Source organism: Gallus gallus, chromosome 1 (genome assembly GCF_016699485.2).
Source record: "Gallus gallus isolate bGalGal1 chromosome 1, bGalGal1.mat.broiler.GRCg7b, whole genome shotgun sequence".
NCBI classification, from domain to species: Eukaryota; Metazoa; Chordata; class Aves; order Galliformes; family Phasianidae; genus Gallus; species Gallus gallus.
In genome coordinates, this window is record NC_052532.1 from 124,454,909 (window position 1) to 124,479,486 (window position 24,578).

General features: G+C 39.1%; 1 protein-coding gene across 10 annotated transcripts in view; it reads left to right on the forward strand.

The window, feature by feature from the left end:
• The window catches only part of ARHGAP6 (Rho GTPase activating protein 6), a 309,403-nt gene that overhangs the window by 267,774 nt on the left and 17,051 nt on the right, over nucleotides 1-24,578 (forward strand). For all 10 annotated transcript variants that reach the window (XM_416840.8, XM_040662377.2, XM_040662387.2 and 7 more), the window contains 6 exons: nucleotides 2,588-2,659; nucleotides 10,980-11,236; nucleotides 15,647-15,842; nucleotides 19,011-19,066; nucleotides 21,601-21,751; nucleotides 22,881-23,029. In XM_416840.8, coding sequence (XP_416840.5) covers nucleotides 2,588-2,659; nucleotides 10,980-11,236; nucleotides 15,647-15,842; nucleotides 19,011-19,066; nucleotides 21,601-21,751; nucleotides 22,881-23,029 — 881 coding nt within the window. The remainder of the gene's footprint in view (nucleotides 1-2,587; nucleotides 2,660-10,979; nucleotides 11,237-15,646; nucleotides 15,843-19,010; nucleotides 19,067-21,600; nucleotides 21,752-22,880; nucleotides 23,030-24,578) is intronic.

Genomic DNA, 24,578 nt, shown 5'->3' on the forward strand with positions numbered 1-24,578 from the left:
TCAAGTTAAGTATGTCCCTTCCGTTGTTCTGCCATCTTTCTTTATCTTAGGAGTTCATTCCTGCTCAGAATAGAGTTGCCCAGAGAAGCTGTGGGTGCCCCATTCCTGGCGGCATTCAAGCCCAGCCTGAATGGGGCCCTGAGCGCATGATCTGGTGGGTGGCAGCCCTGCCTATGGCAAAGGGAGTTGGAGTTTGATGACCTGTAAGGTCCCTTCCATGCTAAGTAATTCTATGATTCTTTGGTTTTCTGTATTTTCTGTCTTGTCTACCTCTAGAACTTTATCCTGTTGCTTACATTCCTCTGGGCCCTATCGCCGCTACACAAAAATCCAAACTTTGATGAGACAAATGTGCAAGTGTTCTCTCAACCAATCTCTTACTGATGGATTTCTTCACAGTTGGAGTTCAAAGAATCATTCATTAAGAACAAGATTCACTAGAAATCATTGATGGCTTAGTCCTAGAAGTCATTAGTTTGTTTCTCATGCGGAGAGCAAAGTGTAACTTGTTTCTCTCGTTTACATGAATAACATGTTTCTGGTATTTCTGTTGTATTTGACTATGCAGCACTAAAACATTGCAGAAGCTGCAGTTCAGTAATCATATTATAAAATCAGTATGTTTGAGATGCAGTTTCAACTTTAGTTCTTCTTTTTGCATCTAAGTGGAATCTTCAGTGGAATATAGGTACTTGGAGCATAAAGGCTCTAAGACTCCAAGGAAATGTAAGTCATTTATCAAAAGGCTACTATGAAGCAGTAATCTGAATTTATGAGATGAAAAATAATATAAAAATAATTGTATAGTATATAAAGCCAGAACACGGTGGTAGTAGAGAACCCAGTGAAAACAAGCAATACTTTTAGTTTTATGTAAGCTGGCTATTGACTGTTCATATTGCCAAGAGGTAATAGAAGAATTTTTGTAATAAACTCAGTATTATGAACTGGGGATGTCAGAAGGTGTGACAAGACTGGGTATATTAATCAATCAAAATATGACTTTGAGTTATGAACTTGTCATGTGGATATGAAAAAGGAAATTCTAATCATAGACCGTATCTGGCAATGAATTACCACCTTTATATTGCTGAAATCTCATTTAAAATTCCATATGAACTTTATTCAGCCTTATTTCAGAGGGATGAATTCTCACTGGAGCAGGTGCAGAAAAAGGGGTTTTAACATAGCTAGTGAATGCGAATCTACCTCAGGAGGCAGAAACTGAGTATTAAGCGGCTGCTGGGAGTAAATATGCTTGCTGTCCTTAAGTAAATGCAGAATACAAACACTGAAGTGGATTTGATTGAACAAAAGTTGCAAAAGCAAAAAGAAATTTTAAAGTAAAAGGGTATGAATGGGCTGTGAGAAGGGCAGAATTTGTCTGCTGAGTAATATTCAATAGGAGTTGTGGGAAAACTATGAGGAAATGGCTTGCATTCTCCTATGGCTAATTGCAAAGATGGGAGTTAACCCGTGGAGAGCCACTTCAGTTTTTTGTGGTCTTTTCCCTGCTGTGAAAGACCACTTAAGCCATTGGTTTACACAAACAGAAAAACATGTTGGGGCAGATGATTTACTTTCCTTACTATAAAAGTGTGCGCATTTTTGATTTTATGCCATATTGCAAAACCAATAAAGCAAAGGTATGTATCCATTAACCTTTAGCTTTCATGGTGTCTGTGTATTATTACACATTAAAGCCTATGTGAGACCTTTTATATTGCTTTAGAAATAAAAAAATAAAAAATAAAAAGTACAAGTGAAAGCAGGCCTGTGTCTTAATCTCTTGTATTTGTATATTGAGACCTAACAAGATGTGTTTTTGTTGACTTTCATTATAAAAGATGCTGCTGAAGGAAATACTGATAGCCAAATTTTTTACATAATTCTTTCAAGAACGGACCTGCTTATGGTACCAGCTAAAATCTTTAGTCCTTAATACCTTAGTGAAAACTTGGATGATGTATACGGTGTCAGAACAATAATTTCTCTAACACTAATCCAGCTGAACCAATCGAGACATGCCGTACACAAATTGCAAGCACACAGTGTGAGTTCAAATCCAATGGGTCATGTCAGGGTGGGCAGTTATCACCCAGCTAGTACATCTGCTGTGCAAAATTCATCCTGGAGGTTAGTCTCCAGGATATTATCTCCAAATACTATACCTGTGGCTCCACACTTCCTCTCCAAAAACTACCTCCAGCTTCACAGCCTCCAGTCTTGTGTCTATGGATGGGAGCTCATCAGCACCTTTTGAATTTATGCTACCTTCTCTCCATTTGCTATCAGGAGCATCCAGCAATACTCTCAGTTGCTAAGTCTTCATGACTAACTTTCCATTCTGCACATGGGCTGTGCGACCATGTGTGCTGTGCCCAGCAGCGTGGAGTGGGATGCATTTGGTCTTCCAGTGCACTCGTTAGGGCTGAAGGGCTGAGACAATTGTGAGCCTTTGCAAAATAAACCCCTCATCCTTCCTGACTCAAGTGCTGTGTCCATCTCACTTCATGTACATATAGCTTATGCAACAGTTTGTTCAGCGTTCTTTGTCTTCACTCATTTCCTATTTTTTCTCTTACAGATGGGCAAAAGAGGAAGAAATCACTAAGAAAGAAACTGGACTCATTAGGGAAGGAGAAGAACAAGGACAAAGGTAAGTCTACATGAGTACACATTCACTGATCGGATCTTTGTTTTACATATAAGATTTCTTTAATCTTAAATGTATGCTTTTTGAAACAGGGAAATGATACCACGCTGTTGCCTACATATTCATTTCCAGGTGGAAAAATATGTCATATCCTTTTGTATTTGACATTCAAATAATCCCATCTTCTGAACTGAAAGCTTCTTTTCCAGGAGAAAATGAAGAGTTAAGGGACCGTGTCTTTTCTTCCTCCCCATTTTCAACAGCCAGTGCAGAGTGAAGTGAGGATAATATGATCCTGTTGTTTACCTCCGTATACGCTCTCCCTTTCAATTCACGAAGTGTGTGAACCCAGCCCCGCCCAAAGCTTGTCAGTTGGTTTGTTTTTCTTTTCTTTAACCTAGGAAAGCAGACGTTATTTAAAATGTATAAATGCTTCAGTTCTACTGATCAGTTGGGTCTTAATAGACTCCGTGTGACATGGATTTAGATACGGTTGGACTTTCTTGTTTGGACACTACGCAGCTTTATGGGCTGGGTCCTAGTCCACAGGACTTGACCTGTAGTTTGCAGTCATTTTAACCAAGTCCACATGTTGAGAGCTGAAATGGGTTTTTCTGAAACTGAAATTTTCTGCATGTTGTGCATCTCATTTTGTGTTCAGTCCTAGACAAGTAGTTCTGGAAAAGTAGTACCAAAATTCAGTATGAATACCTCCATTTCAAAAACAGGTGAATTTGTAAGAAGAGAAGTGATATGGTTACTGTGATGTTATTGCTTTTAACCTAATTTAATAGAACTTTGAGATTGCAGTGAGAAAAAATGAGCGTCTCATATCGAAGTTACTTCAGGTGCTTGTTGGGAAGATAACGTTTTCCTTTTAATTTTTGTCTGTTGGATGAAATCTATATGTAATTACTCTTTTTATTGGTTTAAAACTGGCTATGGAAAATATTTGCATTAATATTTCTAAAAGTGAAGGCCCCTGTGTGTTTGTTTGGATGAAAGACAATTGTCTCCCATGTTGCATTGTGAATAACACATCTTTCATTAGTTATGAGAATTACTTAGTGTAGAACTAAGCTCACCTTTAGAATGAATCTTTGAGGAAGAGGTCTAATGATCTTATATCCATTTATGGGGAAAAAACTGTTTTTTTGAGTGTCAGTATGCATTTTAACTTCTTACCCTCACGTTCTTCATTGCAGTAGCAGATTGTAGGGTTAATAAATCTAATTGGTAATACATCAGAGGCCTAATTTTGTTGTTTCATCCAAACCTGCTGGATTTTTGCAGTTGCGCTTGCAGAACTCCAATGCCTCTTTTCCTTTGGATCAGTGCCTTAAGAAGTGATAGCTACTTTTTTCATGCATAGAAATGATTCTGCAGGAGTTGCTCTTTATTCCTCTGTTACCAAAGGTCCTTCAATCAACAGTCTTCCATCCATTTCTTTAGACTCTTCTGTTATTTCCTTATATCATCATTTCATTTCAGCTGCCCTTAGTTTCTGATAATTACACAACCGTATTTATTGGTTGAGCACTTAAAAATGATACTATTTTATGCTATTGTATTTCTTTGCTTTTGTTATTGCTGTTGCTGTTTGTCTCTACCTTGCATGATAGGATTTGTACTGCACTCAGTAACATTTGGGATATGCTTTGTGCTTTTATTCAGATAGATTTTCTGAGTGCCCCTGGCCATTTAGGGCTCAGTAGTTACCCACAGCAAAGGTCAGCACTCTGTGCTTATTCATCCCTGTATATATTTTTATCTACTTCCCATTTCTTAGCATTGCCCATACCTTCTACTTAACTTTAGCCAAGCATTTTTAAAAGTTATTATGCCGATTCTAATTCAGATTCCTTTTTTTTTTCTTCTTTCAACTTCAGATAGTTTCAACTCTCCTATCTTCCACTGCCTTATTCTCATGCATAGGTTGAATTCCAAGATGTCTTTTGCTTTCTAAGATGTATGACTTTTCTCCATGTATAAAATGTTATAGGAACAGAGCAGCTGTTTATATCATTTGTCCAGGCCTTGTGGATTGCCAGAGGTGTTGAGTTGGTCAATAAAGAGTACAAAAGTCAGGAAGTGTACAGGAATCAGGTTCCCTAGCAGAGACAGCAGAGTAAAGAGAAAGTCACGCTGTCTTTTGTTGTGATCAGCAAACATTAAGCAAAAAATAGCCAGGGTAGTGGCATAGGGCACCCTACTTCTCAGTGTTTCTTTCTAGTATACGTTTCTGTGCCCTGTTGGGTTATTAAATATCATCTGCCCCACAGTTATTTGCTGAGCACACTCTTAATCTGTGACTGCAGAGTGGATAAGCCACCACGAAGGTCCTCACTTGCACCATGTAGGCAGCTAGCCAGGCAGACTTGGTGAAAGACAACAGGAACAGTAGCACCTGCATCTCCTGCCCTGCTACGTGCGTTGGGATGCGTGTGTGCTGGGAATCAGACTTCATGCAGGGCTTTTGGCAGGGTTGGAGGGCTTAGCATAATGGGCAGGGATGTAGAACTCATAAATTCAAAACCACGGAGTTGCAGAGCTTTGAGGTAATGAGCTGGCTTTTGCAAGAAAAATGCAAGGCCTCGTGTCTTTGTTCTGCTCGTCCTCATGTCTTGGCAGAGCTGTACCTGCTGCCCTGAACAATGGTCCCTGTGTTGCCAAAGTTCGAGTCAGAGATAATCTCTGTCCTTTTGTGTCACAGCAAGCTGAAAGTATTACCCTGATCCGTACCATGGTGTTTTTTTAAAAAGCATTTCTATCGTTTATTTTATAAAGGGAATATCTTCCATTACTGGGCAACCGGTCCAAAACAAACACTCTGAGCTGTGGATGTGGGTGTGTGCGCACAAAAGGCCAGCGGCGTGCACTGTTCACCCTTGCGCATCCCTCCGCCTCATGCCTGTAAGGAATGCCTGCCTCTCTTCCCTTTTTTCTTTTAGTGATGACTGATCACACTGTACCCTCCTCAGAGACGAGCTGCGAGAACAGGAAGGACGTCAAAGTGGAAACAGGGAAGCTGATTTGCAGGATGCTTTTTATAGATGAGTTGCAGCTGCCTTTATGCAAGGAGCATTCCCCTCCCCTCACTTGAGCATCATATTCATAAGCACAGTTACTGCTGAAGAGTACCTGAGTAATTCAAAATATTTTTGAGTTTCTTGTATTCCAGCCTGAGAGAACCCGCATATTAGGACAAACAGAAGCCAAAGGGCCATTTAGTTAGGATTCACCTGGAGTATGTGTCACCTGAAAAGTACTTTTTGAATGAATAGCTATCTGAATGTTAATCCTGACAAACACGCAGCACTGTGGTCTGTCACCCAATGTGTGATCCTGTGTGTAATTGGCATCCAAAAGTGAAGGAGATGAAGGTGGCGCAAAGTAGGCCGCAGTCCTGATTACTGGGGATGCAGAACAGAGGGTTTGCTGTAGAGAGCACAAGGGGTGAGCCCTACGTGTGGTTTATTTTGCTTGCAGTCAGCTTTGTGTCTTCAGGTGTGGGCAGTTCCTGAAAAAGAGCCAAGTGGATTTTCTTCTTAGTTTTGCCTGATACTTTAGCACTGACATACACTGAAGTGCCCTGGGGCATGAACTTGTGGAATTACTCTGCCTGTGGAGGTACAGCATCTCAGGTTGGTCTTGAAGACTGTTATCCTCGACCCCACTCCATGAGATGTCTGTGCTCACAGATGTGGCACTCATTTCTTATAGGATTGTTCTGAGATTTAATTACTCATATGGTAGGACTTATTCCAATCTGTGGAGATTTTACTCTCCTGACATCACTTTTTTTTTTTTGATAGGTTGATCAACCTGACTCCTAAGTTGTTAGGAGCAAGCTGTTAATGCTTCTGAAGGCCAACAAAGACACTGAAGTAGAATTGAATGCACTTTAAACAAGATTGATATCTTTATTTTGTCCTTTTTGACAGGTACATCTGTCAAAACCTAATTAGAAGAAAAAGAAAATCTGGAATAAGTGTTTTCATTTGTTTTTACATCTCTGAGTGACTCATCAGAACAGGATATAGCAAACCTTGCCGGATGTCAATGAATGAAACAGGAGTGCAGCACTCCACCCAGATATTTAAGCAGTGTTTTCAGCTGTTACCATCCAGTATCTCTGCTTTTCTCTACGATGACTCCTTGTGGTTTATGGACATCGTGATTCTGAATTGTGTTGTCTCCAAACACTTGGTTTAGCTGCTGACAAACAGTACTGTGGCTGGAGGAGCATTAAAATGTCAGCGCTGCTCAGAATAAGAAATTCTCAGGATGCTCCACATGCTGGTGGCCGGGTACTGTTCCCTTGCAAATTCACTGCTAATTTTGATGACAGCAGAAGTGGAACCTTTCATCTGTCTGCTGATAGCAATGACGGGGTCAGCATAAGCATGCCAGCTTGGAAAGTACCCACCAACATTCCTGGGGGAGATGCCTCTCAGAAAGGATTTCTCCTGAAATATATTATCAGTAAACCACATCCATTTTCTCTTGGTTCTAGTAAACTCTACAGGTGAACCAAGAGACTTGCTTAGAAGTAATAATCATTTGTTATATGATTTGTTGAGCAACCTTTTCCTGATGTTTCTGTGTGGAATGTAAATACTTGACACATTCCTGCTGCTCAATTGCTGTGTCTGCTGTAGTTTCTGAGAATTGCAACTCTGGGGTATGCAGCTTCAGGAGTAGATAGACCCCCTTCTGTTTCAATATCCCTCTTAAAGCATGTCTTAACTGTTTCTCACTCTGTTTCTATCACTTAAATGTGATCAGTAGGAGCACCTCTGTTGAGCTGAGTCACAGGATTTCATCGTCTCAAAAACAGCATTTAAGCTGCACTCAGAAAAAATAAACAAAAAACCTCACAACGAAAGGCTAAAGAGACTATCTGAAATTGCTGTATTGTGTACTATTTGCTTTATTAGCATTGTAAACCTTATTAGGGTCTAAAGTATAGACCTCAGAGGATCTTAATAGATCGTTGTAGTTTGTGGGATGGAAACCACAATTTTCACTCCCGGGATCTTCAGATAAGACTTTGAATCTATACTGGGGTTAGGTGGCATGAGGCCAGGTAGGCTAACTCTGTGGGTTAGCATCCTGGTTATCATAATTTGGCTAACAAAGAACAGGATTTCTGATTTCTGGTCACAGAAACTCTTATTTGATCTGGCTGAAAATATTTCTGTGAAATGCTGTTGTTTTTTTTTTTTTTTTTTTTTTTTTAATCAAAAATGCTGATTTACCGTAACAGAAGGATTTTTTAGAAACATACCAGTTTCAATCACAATTAATAATCTTGTCAGCTGCAAGATGGACTTTCTTGTAATAGAAATGACACACTTCTACAGAGTCTTGAATTGTCTCTGGTGCCAGTAAGCGCTCAAAGCAAAGTGGATCAGAAATCAAGCACATACATGCTTCTATTTAGGCTAAACATGTAAGTCTGCATTTCCAACATGATCACCCACTCTGTCAGCTTGTTTCCAGTTTTTACACAGTGCTCTCTCCAAAATTTGTTTTTAGGCAGCACACTCCTCCAATTGAAAAAATGATCAAAGTTTCGTTGAGCTTACAGACAGTAAGTAACTTAGTAGCTTTGTGACTGTGGTACTCATGTAACTATACAACAGACCAAAGTTTGAGCCCATGATAGAAGGAACATTTTCTTCATACAAATAAAACACCTCCAACGGTAGGGATCCCCAGCTTAGAGCAGCAGTTGGTGCTTTTATCTGGATTGTGAGACCAGAACCTCAAACTTGCCTGTCCTCCATCTGAGAAGGGGCTGCATGGCTGTGTGACTAAAATTCTTCTTTTTCCGAATGAATCTGAAACTTCAGAAGGGCAGGCATTCACGCTAGTGGATGTGTCCCTACCTGTCTACCAGGGGAATTATTGGAATTGAGTGCTCATGAAGGTAGTGGGGAGAGCAGATTATAAAACACGCTCTCCTCCACCACCCACCACCGCCGTGCACACAGCATTGTGATGGGAACTTGAGGCTGTAAGCTGGTCTGTGGTGGGTGCAACCAATTCTCTTGATTTCAACAAATGGACAAAAAGTTACTGATTCTGCCAATTTTGTAATGTAATTACCACTGCCAGCCAGCATCACTTCCATCTGTATTTAGTCTGAAAATCAGCCAGTTGGTTTTCATCCAGTTCTCCATCTCTGCCAGATATTGAGAAACTGGGGAAGTGGTTCATGTCCTCTGAGAGGGAGGCGTACAGCAAAGCAGTGTAGAGCAGAGGCTCCGTGTCCTTTCATTGCTCTGCAGTGAAATGAACAATGAAGCAAGTTAATTAAGCAAGTGATACAAGAGCAATTGAAAAACTGGCATCCCACACCTGAGGATTTGTGAAGAGGAGCAATACTTACCTCAAAATACTGGCTGCTACATAACAAAGTTGAGGAACAGGGCCATTTTCATGAAATTCACTTATTGAAGAAGTGCTCATTCCCTGATGATCCCCACCCATTTCATCCTCATGTTGTACGATCAAAGGCATCATCGTGCTATTGGGTATCACCGGGCTGTGTGCAGCCATCCCATCCCATTTTGAAGCACAATTGACAAAAGCATTTATATATTTATTGTTCAGGTTTTCACCCAGCTCAGTGGCTTTTGTCAGGAAATGTTGCGGAAGGACAGAGAAATAGGAGTGCTGGAGGTGTAACAAAGTTAGACAGTCCAAAGGGGAGTCATGTTGCAGATGTGTATTGCAAATGAATTTTCAAAGTAAGCTTATGGTCTTAAATGTTCACTGGGAAGATAATCCATAATACTAAAAAGTTTCAGTACAATTAATCTCATCATTTCATAATCATACTTGCCAGAGTGTAGGAGGAACAAGCTTAACTCTGGGCTCCAGGAACTGGAAAACTCTGCATTGCTTGACACCCATGTAATGATGTACTTTCTTGTCCTAAATTAAATGCAGATGGTTTTAGATATCATTCTACTCACTGGTCACTTCCAGAGTTGTTTGATATGTGAGGATCTGCTTCCTGATCTAGTTTTGTCTGGCCACCAAAGTTAGTTTGCATCTTAATGTTTCATATTTTCTGAAGAGCAATGGGCCTTCTCAGCAAATGAGAACGGGCCCATGTCTCTTTGTTAAAACAGGTAGAAGCACCCTCACTCAGAATTCGTATATTATACTCTTCTTTCCAAACCCTTTAATCTTAATAATAATGTAAACATTAATACAACTTGAAAGTGTCATCAAAGATATAGTCAGACTCAATCCCAGGAGGAATTTCAGCCTTTAATTGTTTAGATGACTGTGAGAGGTTGGATGTGCAAGGATTTTATGTTTGCTCTCTCTTTTTTAAATTACTTATAATTTCTAGTACCTTCTGTATCCCCGATGCTGGCAGGTCTGAAGCTGGAATCTAGTAGAAGCTCACCAGGATCAGTGGGCTCAGTAGCTATTTTATTCATTCCATTTGAACGCAAAACAGTTCTAATTTGTGGTCTGACCCAATGCTTTTGATTCTACTAATCTTTGATAGGTACAAATTTGAAACTTAATGATGAGAATTTCAGCTTTAGTTACTGGCTGATTCACTGTGAAACATTTTTCTGATCCATAGAACATTCTGGGCATTTTGATGTTAAGACCCGAATGTACTCAAGGTTTGTACATTACAGTTGTATTGATGTATATACTGTACACTTCTGTTGATGTGGGGTGGGTTTATAGTACTGTTGAAACGATACCCTTCAAGGCTTAGTCTGAATAGTGGAAGTTCTTACAATGTCGTCTGCAGGTAGGTGCACACCATCCTGACCTGTGATGGGCCCCATATGCATGCCTATAGCCCTTCACTCTGGTTCATTGCAGCATTTGTGAGAGACAAACCTGATGAAATGATCTGAAATGGGAGAGCTGTGGCATAGGAGCCAGGCTCCCCAGTCTCAGCATAGGTTTCCAGAGCCTCCGATGGCCATCTGCAACATTTTGATGTAGCCAAGGTGCCTGACTTCCAGTTGCTTTCAATGGAAGTTGAGATCTTAATTAGATCTGTTCCCAGTTGATTTTCTGAGGTTCTGTGTGGTATATCATGCAAGATCCAACTGGAAACAGGAGTCAGATACCAGGAACTACAATTACCTGGCACTTGTCCACTATTATTTTATTGTTTGAATGTTGTTATTATTGTGCAGTCCTGCACCTCGTCAGAATTATTATATATTTAAAGCGACTTCAGATTGCTTTGCTTTGTAACAGCTTAATAGTGAATTCCTTGTGTACTAAATAAATATCAGATGTTCAGTAAATATTAACTTCTTTGTTGCAGAGTTTGTTCCCCAGGCTTTTGGAATGCCCTTGTCACAAGTGATTGCTAACGACCGGGCCTACAAGCTCAAGCAAGACTCTCAAAGAGAAGAGCAAAGAGATGTCTCAGATTTTGTGGCCTTTCTCTTGCCATTTGGAGCAAAAAGGCAGAACAAAGAACTTTCCAGCAGTAACTCATCTCTCAGCTCCACCTCAGAAACACCAAACGAATCCACTTCTCCTAACACGCCAGAGCCGGCACCGCGAGCAAGGAGGCGTGTAAGTACCCCCATAACTATAGCCATACATGCTCTGTGGAGAGTATGGCAGAAAAAACACTGTGTTTGTGGATTGTGGAGTATTTCTTCTGTCGTGTTTAAACAGTGATATTTTATTGATAGGAAGCCAGCCTGGTGAAGACCAGAAACCCCTCACTGTAGAGGAAATCTTTTTCCAGTCCTGATGGGAAAAGATCATATGGACCGTGCAAACCTTTTACAGATCCCAAAGTGTCAGGCAGATAATTTGGAAAACCTCAGCTCACTCTCTTTAATTACCTGCCTATGTTAAATTGTTTTAGATTTGTCAAGTTCCACGAATTTCCAACTAATACTACAGATGGGGAAGACTAAACCTGTGTGATTAAAATTTGTATATATGCTTATGTTAATTTATCTTCATAAACTTGGAAATAAATTAACTATTAATCATTTTTGTCCTAATATTAATAAAAATCCCCATGGCCTAATTCAAATCATGTCCTCAAGTGGCAAATAAGAAATTAGCAGAATGAATTTGTACCAAGCTCTTAAGAATAAATTTCTGCATACAGACTAAGAAAATGCCTTTGGCAGCCGAACTCAGTGCAGTGTTTTGGGTTGAACTTTAATCCTGCATGTAAGATAGGTAACTGGTAGACCATTTGCTTGCAGGTTTCTATTCCTTCTATGTAAATTTTGTGCTCTGAGATCATAGAGATTACCAGTTCTCCAGTGCTGCAGCTAATAACAATATTATAAGTCTTTCTTTTTTTAGTGGAGTTCCCATGGGGTAGAGTTTCTAAAAGTATGGCTTTTTAATTTTATATTGCATTGGAGATTAAAATGCCCAGTAAAATACTTTCAATAAAACTCCATTTTAAGTAGTCTGAGCAGAAATCTGGGGTACAAGGACAGGCTCCGGAAAAGAAAATCTTTCTAGGATCCTATCTTCTCCCAGGGATGAAACTCGCTTTGGAGAAATGCAATACGGTGTTCCGTAAGCTGCAGTGTTAAGAGTGGCAGATCTGTAGTAAATTGCAGATGAAGAGAAGGTTCAAGAGCCCCATGACCTGCCTTCTTTCTCTCTAGCTGTCAGGTGAAGCTTATACTTGAAGTGTCAACAGTCTGTCTGCAGAGGTGAGGGCATAATCTTTGAAGATGTCTGTGTTATTACAGACACAGAATACACATGCATTGACTTCTCCAGACCACATTAACAGGCAGTTGTTCTTGCACAAAAGTGCAAAATACACTTGAATATGTGCGTGAAGGGAAACCTGTCAACTTCTTTCAGAATTTGGCTTAGATGTTGACGAAGAAATAGAAATGCACTGTATACACCCCTTGACTTCAGAACCTGTTTTCATATGAAAGATAATTCACATGTCCAGGAGTGGGTCATCTGCTGTTGCTTTTGCAAAGTGAGATACAATCCATAACTTCTATTTGACCAGCCAGCAAGCAGAAGGAATCTAGATCTTCTGTTACCTCCAAGAAATAGAGCTCTGTTAGGACCAAGTTCCTAGATGCCTACTGGGTTTTGACTTGTTATATTCTCTTAATACCAGGATTGCTGTTTTCAGGCTGTTGAACTTGATCTGTTAGTTTGTAGTCGTGAGGATGCAAAAGAACGTATGGAGAAGAAAGAGTAGACTAAGGTGAGCAGTATGATGCGAAGGAAGCTGCCATTCTCTCCCTGTAATTTACCTAAGTTACACTATTTTCGACTTCAACAAAGCAAATGTTCTGATTAAAAAAAAAAAAAAGTTGATTCATGCAGTTGATGCAGCCAGTTTCTCACATACATGCTGCAAAGACTCTTGGAGTGCAGGCTTGCCCACAAAGCCCACTTGCGTTTTAAATTGTAGAGATTGTTTGTAAATATGCCATTCACTTCCATTTAACTGTCATTCACTTTTGTATATTCCCACGAGTCTTTAAGCGCTCAGTTGAGGTTGTCATTAAGAGATATAAAGTAATGCTTTTGGCAGTCCTCTTGATGTCGGTGCTGTGGTTTTCTCTCATCCAAGAAAGAGATTGATACCACAGTAGCTGCTTTTTCTCTGTAAGATTTCTGCTGAACAGTTGGAAGTCAAGGCCCTGAAGATCCTTCAGGGCCTGATGATCCTTCACTTTCCATATGCTTGTTCTACAGAATATTATGACTCTCTGTTAATATATTTTTTTATATATATATAATGCAACCAAAATTTGTGTATAAGGAGCTCGGTCCTACTTCTTGTTTAAAGTGAAACTGAATCTGCCATGATTTGTACTCAATCCGTTCCATACATGGTCATATTGCTCATCTTTCCGTAAAAGATGTTGGTTTCTAAAGCCTTTTAAAAAAAAGTAGGAAATATTTTTGTCTGTCCTTTATTCCACACCCGTCCCCATAGTCTTCACTTTCATTTTGCTTTTTCCATCTACTTTTTAGTCTCCACTTTTCTTTTTGTTTCCTTAAGCTTAGCTTAAGACTTGCCCCCTTTATTCAGATTCTGAGCTTGGCATGGCAAAGGATGTTGGCCTTGACTTTGTCTGACCAAGTAGTGCTGTACTTCAGCCACTGAACTCACAGTCTTATTAAAACCTGCTCAGTGTCCCAGTTAATCCACAACTTTGATAAAGTGCCCAAGGATAATGGAGAACTGACTGTATTTGCATCTATTTTAGGGATCTGAATCCGACTTAAGTGATTCTGTGATAATAATGGTTCATGGGATGAGGTTGTTTTGCAGATAGGGAAGGACCAGTAGGAGCTAGGGTATAAAGACAGTCACCTGTCGTACGTGAGCTGCCTGGGAACAGCAGCGTTGAGCATGGTGTTAGGATTTTCAGTGTCAGGCAACTAATTTTGATGTCTGAAACCCCAGATCTTGAAAAAGAAAATAGGAAAATACTTCAGCTTGGAGTTTTGCAAACATGGATCACACGCAGAGAATCTTGGTTTGGTTTGGTTTGGTTCTTTCTTTTTGGCAGGAAATGGTAAAGGGAATCAAGCAGGTGTATTTCTGAGAAACCTCAGAAATCAAGACTGAAGTTGCATTCCAAAGAGACCAGTAATTATTTAGAGGTGTGGGTCAAAGAAAAAATTGTCTAAAATCTTCATTGTGTTTTTCTGCTAAGTCTTCAAAGTGTTATGAGACACAAGACTATCCCTGATACATTACATGCGTTCCTTTAGGTAGTATAAACTAAAAAGTTTTAGTTTCATTTGAAATCTCAGTGGAATTTCTTTGCCTTGCCTACAAGGTAAAAATGTTTATAAAGCAGTGCTTCTAGAGCTTGGTAATTCCATAGCAGTTGAACAGTTCCCATTCAACAGACTGAGATCTTGCTGACAGTTGATGAAATACATGTCAGCAGAAAAGCTTGCTTTGAAGAGATTAGAGTTCCCAGCAAAGCATAGATTATAAAAATTCTATGTTTTCTTTATGCTATGTACCTGTACAGTACATTTTAAGTTATGGTAAAGAGTATTCTTCACATTAGAAGGTAAGAAAATAATGTACAATAGATAGTTTTATTGAGAGTTTATTTTTTTTAATTGTTATCATTGTTATTTATAAGTTTAGATGTTCCCTAAAGTATGTTTTGCATTGTTAAGTTTAATAATAGTTCACCGACTATGAGGGAAATGATAGACTATGAGGTAAATGATAGTTTTGAAGTAGCAGCCATGTTGTGGTTTGAAAAAAAAACTAACATTCATTTTCAGGTGTGAACCTTGAAAAATACCATAAATCTCCTGTTGCTTGTGCTACTTTGTCCTTTGCTGACTGCTTGAACCTTTGTGCCTTCCTGTAATCCAAACACAATGTTCAAAGCTTTCATTGGAATTTTAATGATTTAAAGATACATAAAATGAAAGTACATGAAAAAAAAATTCACCTCTGTATTCTCTTGTGTGTCTTTGTTCTGTAATTGCATGGGTTTATTTCAATCTCTGCAATCATACCTATTTGTGTAATTAGTTGACTCTGTGCGGTAAAGAGCTGTAAATCTATTTGTATAATTTTCACTGGTACAGTTGCTTAACGTGTGGAAGAAGTAGAGAATCAGGTGTAAAAATGTGTATATATCCTCATGCAAATATTGTACTGCTGAGCTGCATGCACAAATTCTGACTCATCCTTGTCCTGAAGAATATCCAGGCTTTTATAGCACTAAAAACACAGCAAATGAATGTAAAGCATTGTGTTTCTTGTGATATAATAATGATATCATGGGTACTGTCCAGATTTTTGCGTCCACTACTCTAATATTATATCTTGACCAACTTATAAAAGTGGTAGAGCAAATTGTATTTTGGATAAGTTTTTTTTTTTTTTAAATGCAGGCAGGCAGAAATCATTGTTAGATGAGATATGGTGGTCCTTAGATTTCTACAGCCATACTGAATGTTTATGCATGTATATATATGTTACAGGGTGCAATGTCTGTGGACTCTATTACTGATCTTGATGACAATCAGTCACGGTTGTTAGAAGCTCTCCAGCTCTCTTTGCCAGCAGAAGCCCAGAGCAAGAAAGAAAAGGCAAGAGATAAGAAACTAAGCCTGAACCCTATTTACAGGCAGGTTCCACGGCTTGTAGACAGTTGCTGCCAGCACTTGGAAAAACATGGTAAGAATATTTCATTTTGCCAGGAGGGGCAGATATATTTTTACTGAAGTATAAATAAATAAGTATTTTGAGAATCAAGTGTATACTTAAAATTGAAATGACATCTTTACAAGCTAGACAATTCCACTCCAGTTTTCTCTCCTGCTTCCGTCTTCCTGTCTTACAAATAATTTCTTAGGAGATGATTTCCTCCCAAACTGAAGATCTATGCTACAAGTTTGCCAACTGGCCCATTCAGCATGGAGGAAGAACACTTTCTTGGAGGTCATTCATCCAGTGCTGGAGTGCTCAGCTCTGCCAGAATGACTTTTTACACACTACAGGTTTACTCACACCATGAGAATGAAAGCCTGAAAGCCAGCTAGTAATGCTTAACAACCAGTGGATCTTTAGATGTAAATGCTAAATGAACGATTTATGCTACACTACAAGACATAGCTAGAAACAACATTGGAAAATAGAAGTTCAGAGGAACAAAAAATATCCCATGCTAAATTATACTAAGCTTTAAGAAGCTTCTTCATGTTCATTACAGGACTTTCAAACTGCCTACTGTTAGTCCCTGGCTTGAATCCTGTTGACCAGTCTCAGGCTCAGACCTGCTCTCTCTGAAAGGAATTATAAAATTGTGCCAGTATTCTTCTTACGGCTTCATGATCATTCAGACACAAACATCCCACTGGCTTTCTGTAACGCAGAAACAATAGCTAATCAAGATATCTGTTCAACATCTCTCCCAATGTATCTTTGTTTTGTAAAGACTTTTTTATAAGAATTGAAATAATTGGCCACAGAGGGACCTATCACATGGCCAGATGATAAACAAACCATTAAATAATGGTGAATGTAGCATCAAATGCTTCGTCTGATGCTTAATTTGACCAGAAAGAAATCATTTACAGTCTCTGAATAAAAGGCTTTTGCAGATGGGGGACGGCAATTTATACAACAATGTTAAGCTTTTATAATACCCATGTGGCTTACAAGTAACAATGAAAGAAGTCATTGTTAGCCTTTTACAGAGACTAGATATCATGGCTGACAAATGTGGGGATGATTAAGTTTTAAGACAAATGACTTCCATCCTTTAAGTAAGGGTAACTGAGTTTGGAGAACAAAAAAGTGTCTGAGACAGCAAAAAGAGACTTCGGGCAGAGTATCCTTGTGATCAAGTGCTTAATCCACTTAATACACTGTAATAACAAAGATTGTTTTCTACTCAACACTTTTTGCTGAAATATTTTTATTGAAATTTCCTTTTAAAGAAAACATACAGTGTTTCTTTGTGCATTTTCTAAGAGTGCAATGTAGTGTCATACAACACAATCATCTGAGATAGTTTGGGGCAGATATTGATGTTCTTCAATTTTCAACTTAATTTCCAGTCCACAGAAACATTATACAACAGCCATCAGGACTGGTTGACTTTGAGAAAAACGAAGATTTCAGAAGACAGACTCAATTGTTTTTCCATTGATTTTGGGTAAAAACAGAGGACTTGATGTTCTGGCAGCAATCCTCTAGTAACATCATTCCAAACTATGTGATGAATCATGTTTTATATTCTGAATATATGTGACTATATGCATTGGTCTTTTTTACCAATTTTTTAGCAGCAGGCTGCAAAGGGACTCCTCATGTATGTTTTATATGATTGTTAGAAAAGAAGCTTATGTTATGTTTTTTAGACATAACAACCTTTGGCCTCATTCTTCTCTGTAGCCCCTGGGATCAGGTCCCAGAGTTGTAAAGGTCTGAAGCTTCCTGCAGACCCTTAGTGTAGAACAAATATGTCATGTTTGTGCAGGAACTGGTAACCAGCTTTCAGTTTTTGCCCAATGCAAGTATCTCGGTCTCAGTTGATTCCTTGCTAGTGTTCTTAAACTACCAAATTACTTCTATGTTATTCTGTCAGTTCAATCAATTCAATTTTCTGCTATCCAAAGAGAGAAGAATATTTGAAGAGAATTGTCATGTTGAGACTAAAAGCTAAAAGATCAAATCTGAGCTGAATTTCTCTGATGAGAATCTGCAGCTCCACATACTGTGGGCTTACACATCTCCAGCAACTAGTATGACCTCATGGCTGTTCTAAGGGGGAAAGCATTTGTTTTACAATGCTATTTATCATTTCTTGTATATCAGTAGAGAAGATTAATGTTTCAGAGTAGCATTTATTAGACCGTAAATCTTTAAAAGCTAATAGACAATTTCATCCTTTTTGAAACTCATGTACAAAATGATGTATATTCACAGATATGATGTATATTCAAGCCTCGAGGATTTGCACTCACATTCTCATTGCTAAAGACTGTGGCACCTCTAAGGTGACACCTACTCTCAAATTTTTCAGTTTCTGTAATGGACAATATATGTCCATTCATCAACTGCATTATATTGTTGGCTTGATGTCCTCTTTGTACCTATGTACAAGGCTAGAAGAACACAGGAACTGATTTCTCATGGAATAGCAGGCAACGCTCATTCCAAAATAAAGTTTGAATGATACAACAGGCAAACAGTCTGCATTGCCTGCAGTACAACAATATTTGTTTTTTGCTTTCCTTTTGTAAAATAGTGCCTGCCCTACAAACTGTGTGCAACTCCCCAGTAGTTCCTTCCATTCATCATCTGCCTGAGTGCACTACTTACATCTCTTTGAAGGAAATTCTCATCTTCGCACTGGTAGGAATAGGAACTACACAACCAGTGGATTAACCCAAACACCAGCCGCTTCCTGTATTAAAAGACACAGATCAGTGTCCAGGTATTATTGTGTTGACCATTTCCTTCACTGTCAGTCCTGAAAGGGCTACCTCCAAACGTTGAGCAGTGCCTCACTGTCCGCAGGCCTCTGTCCCTCACAGATTAGTAGTGGCACTAAGATGGCATCATGTAATAGAGATGCCATTTTGCAGGTTAGGTGATGTGGGTGAGATCCTTGAGAACTACTGACTGACTGCTTATTCCAAGACAGCTGGGTTTTGTCTCAGAGCAGTAAGTACAACCCTATAGAGAAATACATTGCTTCTGTTGATTGTTGGTTTTTTTGTGTGTGTGTTTTTTAACTCTTTAAAGCACATAGATAGCCCAGATTGCCTTGATTCAATGTGATTTTAAACAGAAAATTATACAATAAAACAGTTGTCTGATGTGCTATACTTGCAGGTCTCCAGACAGTGGGAATATTCAGAGTTGGAAGTTCAAAAAAGAGAGTAAGACAGGTGAGTGGATATGGATTTGCTTTTTACTCATCAGGTCTGACACAAATAACCCTATTGCCTTCTGTCAGGTAATTTCTTCCTTGTCCTTCACCTGGAGAAATTCAGGCTTTCTATGTCAGTGACTTTAGTGTGTTTTTGTTAGCTCATAACAGGCTGTTTTCAGCCATCTTTTACATTTGGTGAAATCTTCCTAAGGATCTCACTAGATTAATAGTCATTGTATATTTCGCTCTGCAGAAGTAGCAAAGGGTTGGAGATCCAGATAGTCTACCATGATGAAATTTTCCAAAGATTACAGTGTGAGAAAAAAGAAATCTTGGCTTCTTGTTCATCAGAGCAGAAGCTCCCAAAGTAAACCTAAACTGTAAATCTTTTTTGGAAAAATTAGACTTTGAGGAAATACGGAAGTACAGAGCCATGTCTCTGAGCCTGTGAGAAGCTGGAGTGAGACAGACACTCAAATTGCGGCTCGCAAACATCACCTTGTTCAACTTCAAGATCAGAGCAGACCCATTCGATTCCTAATCTCATCCAAACATTGAAAAAGCTGAGGTTGTGTATAGTTAGGTTCCAGAGACAAGGTCAGAAGTGAGGTTTTCCTCAACTATTGCCTTGTTATTCCAAAAATCTGGGAATACTTGTTGAGTTAGAGTAGTAGAGCATAGTGCTTAATGGTTGTGTGATGCTTAGGGAGGAGGTAACAAAAAGATAGCATAGAATATTCTTGCTAGAAATTTTAAGATCAAAGTGTCAAAATAGAGCAGAGCAAAAGAAAGCTTGGCAGCCCTGATCCCAGGAAAAATAGTACTGTTTTGCAAAAATACACAACATAATGGTTGGCTCTTTGGAAATTTATCATGAATAGCTCATCTGACTTGGTTCTGAATGGTAGGACAGTATAACCTACTGATGTGTAGTTTACTCTCTGCCAGTTAATACTGCTGTGTGGCTAATGTACCATAAAGCTGAAAACACTCATGTTCTGCAGACACAGTTATTAGATCAACACTGAATGAGTAAAAGTATTGAAAAGTAAGCTGCCTGTCATTTGCATTACAAGCATCAATGTCAAAACATTTATTATTATTCAAAGACGAGTATACTAGTATCATACCTCTGGGAAAAAGCAGAGAGCTCGTATCTTTTGCTTGTACCCTTAGCCTTTCTTCAAACATGACTTTCATCAGTTTTTTCTTTTACTCTGTTTTAAAAGCTGAAGAAACTGAGAGGTTTGGGTATTTATGTATTATATTACATTGACTAATTCACTGAATTAGGTGAACTAATTTATTTTATTAAACAACATGGAAGCATCACATTGGCCCTGCAGTTAAAATAATAAATGCTGTCAACATGAACACATGGGAAAGTCTGGATTCAATTAAAATTCCATTCATTTTCTGAACCATGGAAAGCCAAGCCCAGTACTCAGATTCTGGTGTGCTTTCACAGCTGCTCTTTAGTTTTTGTACAGAAAGTGGGCATAGTTTTGTCTCTCTTCCTCCTTCAGTTAGAAGTCCTATTTCAACTGTTGCAATAAATACATAAATAAGTGCATGTGACAGCAGGTTTTGTTTGTGGTAAGCAGGAAGAGAAAATGAAAAACAAATATATGCATTACAAACCACCCTAGAGTTTTTTCACGTTCATTGGGGTGCAGGACTAAGTCTCCTGAGCTGGTATTAACTGGAGGTGCAGGGTTGAGTACAGGCTGTCTTCACATTGAAGAGAAGAATGAAGATGGAGCTCTCAACCTGGAGAAGGATTTCTGCTATTAGTGTTGGGAAGTCTCTCCAGAAAGTCAGGCTGCTCTCTTGTCAAAAGACATATTGGCTGTGGGAGAGCTATTTCTTCTGCCTCTGAGAAGTTTGATACCTTTGACTTACACAGAAATTGTCTGAGAACTGTAGTTGAAAAAATAGCAATACCTCAGAGTGGTGTTAGTTTGGCATTCATTAATTTCCTAATAAAGATCATTTAATGAGTATAACTAAGCTAGGAGGGTGGAACAAGATGTGTAGGGACCAGTGTCAAGAAGTCCTAATGAACTTGTCTGTTTACTACTTAGGCTTAAATACATACAATCTTAATTCACAAAAGAAGTGTGAGTTTGGTAACCTTTAACGTTGCTCTATTATTATTATCAGTGTTTTTGTACAAAAAAAAATACATGTTATGAAATGCAGCTTCAGTCTTTCAGAAGGTCTGAGGATAACACAGTAAGGTGGTATAAGAACTTTCTTCCGGTTTTCATTATTCACCATGGTTTCTGTCTTTGGTATTAGTCTTACATTTCTGCATTTACTTAGCATGCTTTTTCGTAGAAGAGTGCCATACATCAGTTGGAAAGAATGTTACTACAATCTGGTACAAACTTGAAGTTCTGTATCATGGAATAAGCAGCAATTAGACATGAACTACAATCAGGAAAGTGAAGAAGTGTTAAGTTACTTCTTGAAAGATCTTTATCTATTGGAACATACTAACTGGGACAATGATAAGTGACTGAGATTTTATGTCATGGTCTTTTCCAGTTGCGTGAAGAGTTTGACCGGGGCATAGATGTTGTGTTAGACGAAGAGCACAGCATTCACGATGTTGCTGCTTTGTTAAAGGAATTTCTACGTGACATGCCTGACCCACTTCTCACCAGAGAACTTTATACACCTTTCATCAACACACTCTGTGAGCTCTGCAGCATCTTGATTTACTGATTTGCAAAAGCTTGTTTGAATTCTGTAATTTCTACAAACTATATTCTCCCTTCTGTGCATTCAGTACTCTAGCCTTGATTTGCTCCAAATATTTGTGTAGCATAATTTGCACAAGTCTTTCCTTAGTTTTCACACTGTGTAAGATTAGCCCTGAGAACTAAAACAGAGATTTCACTTTTGCATTGGTATATAGGATGAATTCATGTTATCTGTTAAATCCTGATCCTGTTACTGGTTTAGCAGAAGCAGATGACAGACTCCCACCTGTATCCTGATATCTCAGCACTGCCAGTGATTTTAGTTTGTATAGCCATTCACTGACCAAAATTGCAATCTGACTTCAGAAACCTAGCATCAGAAGGTCAAGTTTCTTGGTAGTTAATGGTCCTCAAAGTCGTTGCGTTAAAATGGTCCCAGTGTATTGATTTATGGTAAGACCTGGATGCAGTCTGGGAAAAAGTAAAGTTGGACCCTTCAAGCTCAAGCTGCTGCCCAGTATGTGTTCTTCAGTTTCTTGCTGAAGCCTTCATGTCTGGGGTCCTGCTTTTATCCCACCTTTGTCACTAGCTACCATTTTAGATGGTTAAAGTCACGTGCTGGTTGAAGTGACTGCATAAGCAGTAGAATGCCCTTCTGGTTGCTTTTCTAGTTTTGTATTCCCTCTGGAAGATGTGAAATTGTAAGTAAACTCATTTAAAATGCTTAAAGCCTAAACTCTACTGGAATGCTTCCAAAGTGTGCTCTGCAAGCCCGTAGCTGTATCTAAATGAAAGTAATAAGTAGAAAATTAAACAGAATTTTTGTGTCTGGTGACAACAATAAAGTATGCAACATGGGTTTTGCTCTCTTACAGGCTGAGAGAAGAGCCTGTGAACCTGTGGGCAAAATGTTGACCAATCGCAGCAAAAATACAATAACAATATTTGTTATGCTTTGATATTTCCTTCAAATTTTCTCCTTTTCTTCTGATGTTTACAAGGAAAGTAGCTGTTAAACAAAGCTATTCTAAGCGTTCCTTTGGGCTTTGGGAATGGTATATTTGTTCTGATTTTAGGTTAGTTGGAGTGCTTTTCTTAGAATGTATTTTTTTCCCCTCTTAGTATTAGAGCCAGATGAACAGCTAAGCACCTTACAGCTTCTCATTTATCTCCTACCTCCCTGTAACTGCGATACCCTACACCGACTGCTGCAGTTCCTCTCCACCGTGGCTGGCCACGCAGAAGACACCACAGACAAAGACGGCCAAGAAGTAAGTCTCAGCCACTCTTGCCTTTTGACTTTGTTTAATTAATGGACTAGGAGGGCTACCGCCTATAGGAAAGTGTCAGGCATTCAAGAGCATGCTTTTTTCTTCTCTTCATTCTCTGATGTTGCTTTCATACATAATCTTTGGACATAGTTCATTTCTTGTTTCCCTTTGATTCCTTGTGTGCATTAGATAGCGAAGAATAAAAAATAAAAGAGAGGAACTCTGGCTGTGCCCTTCTGTCTGGTAAACCTAATCACTATTTGAAATTAGGATCCATCTTTGCTTGTTTTCCTTCTGGCCTACTTACGGTTGCATTCAGTGGAGAGAGTGGAGTGCAGCCATCTCCAGAGATAATACCCATAGCTGTGGTGTACAGTCTGTGTACAATCTGTACAAGGTGTGGTTTCAATCATGAAATGGAATCATTAAGGTTGGAAAAGCCCTCTAAGATCACCTAGTCCAACCGCCAACCCATCACACCATGCCCACTGACCACATCCCTCAGTGCCACATCCACACGGATCTAGAACACCTCCAGGGATGGTGACTCCACCACCTCCCTGGGCATCCTGTGCCACTGCATCACTGCTCTTTTGGAGAATAATTTTTTCCTAATATTCACTGTAGTACTTCTGAGCATTGACACATATGCATCTGAGCAGTCACACTAGGGAAGATCTGAAAATCCAGACCTCTCGTTTTCTACCAGGAAAACGTTTGAACTGCTGTGCTGCTCTGCAAAAGGTGCCAGCTGTGTTATCTTTGAATGAGAGACAGATACAGCCTGTCACTGCTTGGCAAAATTGTACCTGTTCTTCTGTGGAAGGGATTTCTCATTCCTCTGAACTGCAGCAGAGATGACTTCTGAGGCTACTTCTAACACTCTGCTGAAACTCCTCCTCACCTCTTCGGACGCTTTTTGGAGTTGGTTGGTATTTAAGAATAGGCACTATGAAACTTTCTTTTGCTGAATTTCTGCCTGAAGTCTGCCTGAAGTTTGATGGTACAGTTTCTGCCCGAAGTTTGATGGTTAGACTAGGTTATCTTATTGGTCTTTTCCAACCTTAATGATTCTATAACTCTATGGTAACTCCTAACTTAAATGGGCTGCATGAGCGTTTTTCAGAGCCTTTCAAATGTTATTATTTCCATCCTCAGCAATACACTGATAGACAACTACACCACCTTAACAGAAGGCACTTAAAAAGAGCAGCCTGTAACAATTTTACTGTGCTTAAAAGCATGGTGTATATCAGCCAGCTGAGGCCCCCGCGTCCAGCAGAAAGTTGCCTGTTGGTTCAGGAACATCCCCAAGAGGATCTTAATACTAGTCTAGAGGCTGATGCTGCTTAAGAGAGTGAGTTTAGTAAAACAGTTGTAATAAAGGCATTTTCATTCTCCTTAAGAGTACATCAGCTCTGCTAAAGGTATTTTGGCAAAGCAAATTGGCAGTATCGTAAGCATCAGGAATATTATGTGCAATTGGATATCTTTTACAGATAATACAGCATTCTGCTCACAGTTACTTCAGCTATTCATTAATAATTAA